Below are 3,200 nucleotides of genomic sequence, written 5' to 3'. Positions count from 1 at the left end.
CCCCGCCCTCCCCCCCGGGGCCTCCCGCCTGGACGGAGCGTCTGGGCCACACGGCTAAGACGTGCGCCCCCCTCTACAGATTCCTGTCACACCCAGAGAGGGAGGAAGGTGCTGCTGTGACCCCGCTTCACAGCCCAGGCGGGTGGGGCTCCCCAGGGCGAAGACGCTTGCCCCGAGCACCCAGGAAATTAGGGCAGGGCGACAATGAAGACAAACAGCCCGGTGTGAAAACGTGTGAAGGGCGGGCACCGGCTGCCTGATTCGGTGGAACGTGAGACGCCGGCTCTCGGGGGCGTGAGTTTGAGCCCCACGTTGGGCGCAGCGGTTAGTTCTGGGGAGGCCGCGGAGAACCGGACCCTGCGCTGCCGCCGCCGGGAAAGTCTGGCGGTTCCTCAGGGTTAGACACGGTCACCACTGCTACTTCTAGGTAAACACCCCAAGGAACCGGAAACGCGCATTACTGACAACAGTCACTGCGAGTGGAAACAGCCCAGATGTCCACGAGCTGCAGCCACACGGCGAGTCTCCCTCAGCCTCAGAAAGGAGGGACGCTCGCTCCGGTGCGGGGAAGCCCTGAGATCGCCGTGCGGGGTGCAGAGCAGCCGCACGCCAGGGCCACATACGGGTTCCGCTTACGTGAGACGTTTAAACTGTGCAAATCCAGAGAAGCAGAAAAATAGCGAGAGCAGAGGTGGTGACAGGAGCAGTGAGAAGAGCGGCACTTGGTTCTGGGCGGAGAAACGTGTTCCGGAATCAGGTGACGGCTGTGCGACACGGGGGACGTGGGAAACACACACCAGTACGGGTGAAAGTGGGAAGTTTGTGTTCCGGGAGTCACGTGTCGATGGGAAGTAACACCAACGCTGGCTGAGGGGAAACCAGGGCAGGGACTCCGGCCCCGGGGCTGCCCCAGTGCCCGCCGGCCCCTGCCCATGCCCGCTGCACAGGGGACCCTGCCCTCCTCAGGNAAGGGCCACACCATGACCACAGCCCTCACAGGGGCTGCTCTAACCACGCACCTTAAACCCGCCTCCGACTTCTCCAAGGACGTTCTCGACCGGCACCCTAGTGTTCTCAAAATGGACCTCACAGGCTGAAAGAGAGGGAATCGCAGGCTGCACACCGCTCTGCGCTGGACTCACAGGCACCGGAGCCCCGTCCCTCGTCCGTCCTCCAGCCGCGACAGGGCAGCTCAGGAGGGCACGGGCCTGTCCTCGTGCGGCTCACACTGCGCAGGGCGCGCGATGACGCTGTAAGCGCTACAGACGATAAGCAGCATAGCGGGGGCGCGCGGGGGCGCGCGGGGGCGCAGTCGGTTACGGGTCCGACTCTTGGTTTCTGCCAGGGTCATGACCGCAGGGTTTGCGAGTTCGAGCCCTGCGCTGGGCTCTGAGCGGACACTGCACAGCCTGCTTGGGATTCTCTCCCGCGCTCTCCACCCCTCCCCATTCGTGCTCTCTCTCTCTAAATAAACAAAAATTTTAAAAAATAGAGTATGGTAACAATCAGAGGTTGGAGAGAATGTGATTATTTTTAAGGGCTCACGTCAGGCTTTTCTAAGGTGACATTCAGCAGAAGTTTGAAGGAGGAGCAAGAGTCAGAGGCAGGAGGAGGAAAGTGACAGCACAGCCTCCGTAAGGCCCCTGCGTCTCATGGGACTGCGGGTCCCACATAACGTGGACGCAGCCACGCCCTGCGCCATGACTGGGTGGAGGCAGACTGCCTTTCCCCACCAGCTGTCGCCCCACCAGGAGCCAAGGCCTCAGGTGTGACCTGGCCTGGCCCCCAGGGGCTGTGACCCGCCGTGAGGGAAATGGGCCCCAGCGTGGCACACAGATGGCAGACGGGGACCCAGACCCAGAGGCGGGCTGTCGGGCACCCCCAGGCCGAGGGAGAGGGCGGTTTGCTCTGCCAGCTCAGTGCTGGGGTGGCTTCTCGGACAAGGTGATGCGGGTGATGAAGCGAGGAAGCACTTGGTGTGAAGCAGAAAGCCAAGGTCAAGGTGACAGAGGCAAGCAGAGAAGGGAAAGCATGCCAGTGATGGGGACGGGGATTTTGGGGACAGTTTTCTGTAGCAGCCTTTGCACGTTGTCACATAAACACGGTAACTCCTGGGGCGCCTGGGAGGCTCAGTCAGTTAAGCGTCTGACTTCAGCTCAGGTCATGATCTCATGGTTTGTGGGTTTGAGCCCCATGTCAGGCTCTGTGCTGACAGCTCAGAGCCTGGAGCTGCTTCAGATTCCGTGTCTCCCTCTCTCTGCCCCTCCCCTGCTCGTGCTGTCTCTCTCTCTCTCAGAAATAAATAAAAAACCTTAAAAAACAACAACAAAAAACATGGCAACTCCTAGCGACTTAGCCCTGGAAAAGGGGGAGACACTCAGGACAGATGGTCACAGCTCAGGAGCAGCCAGACGGCAGTAGGTCAAGTGCAGGCACCCAGGTCTGCGAACCTTCATTCTACTGTTCCAGGAGCCTGGCTGTGAAATAGGAGGAAGCCTCCGGGTCTCTGGCGGCCGGGCCCATTTTACAGCCATGGCTGCGGGCCAGGCCCTTGCCGAGCGGCTCTGACTCCTTCCCCAGGCTGCTGAGTGTGTGGAGGAGTCCGCCGCCCTCTCTGCCCTCAACTCGTGCCCTCGGTCCCCTCTTGCGGGGCCACTGCGTGACCCCAGGGCCTTGCCTGAGCTCCGTGTGGACGGCCCCGTCTGGGCCGCCTCTGCCGCACCAGCAGGCCAAGCTCTCTCTAGGCTCAAACGTTCTAAGCAGCAACGGGCGGCGAGAGGCTGGCGGCGACTCCAGCAGCAGCAGGAGCTGACGCCGTCCGGCTTCCGTGTGCGGGAGCATCGCATGGACGCCGCCCGGGTCCCGTCACCACCCCTTTCCTTCGGGTGAGGAAACGGGGGCCCGGAAGGTAAAGCGGCCGGTGCAAGGTCACAGGGTTTCCAGGCAGAGGAGGCAGCTCAGAGCGCAGGGCCCCCGGCCCCGAGCCCGGCCGCCGCGGCAAACGTCGCCAGCCGGACCCGAGTGCCAACAGCAGGTCCGGAGGCGCCAAGGGCGGCACGGACACCTCATGGTCCGAACTGGGGTCTCCAAGGCGGGGGGGCCTCAGGAAGACTCCACGGCAGCGCTGGGCGGGCACGAGGGAAGGGCTGAGGAGGGAGGGGGTGCCGGGCCGGCCTGGGGCGTGGCCGGCTGGCTGTGGG

The 3,200-nt window shown here is 63.2% G+C and overlaps 1 protein-coding gene across 1 annotated transcript in view; it reads right to left on the bottom strand.

Annotated features, from left to right (window-relative positions):
* The window catches only part of ACAD9 (acyl-CoA dehydrogenase family member 9), a 39,393-nt gene that overhangs the window by 9,643 nt on the left and 26,550 nt on the right, over positions 1–3,200 (bottom strand). Inside the window, exon 8 of the mRNA XM_077766847.1 lies at positions 1,020–1,093. Within this exon, the coding sequence (XP_077622973.1) occupies positions 1,020–1,093 (74 nt within the window). The remainder of the gene's footprint in view (positions 1–1,019; positions 1,094–3,200) is intronic.

This window comes from Crocuta crocuta, unplaced genomic scaffold, assembly GCF_008692635.1.
Source record: "Crocuta crocuta isolate KB4526 unplaced genomic scaffold, BGI_CrCroc_1.0 scaffold296, whole genome shotgun sequence".
NCBI lineage: Eukaryota > Metazoa > Chordata > Mammalia > Carnivora > Hyaenidae > Crocuta > Crocuta crocuta.
This window is presented reverse-complemented; position numbering and strand designations above follow the sequence as displayed.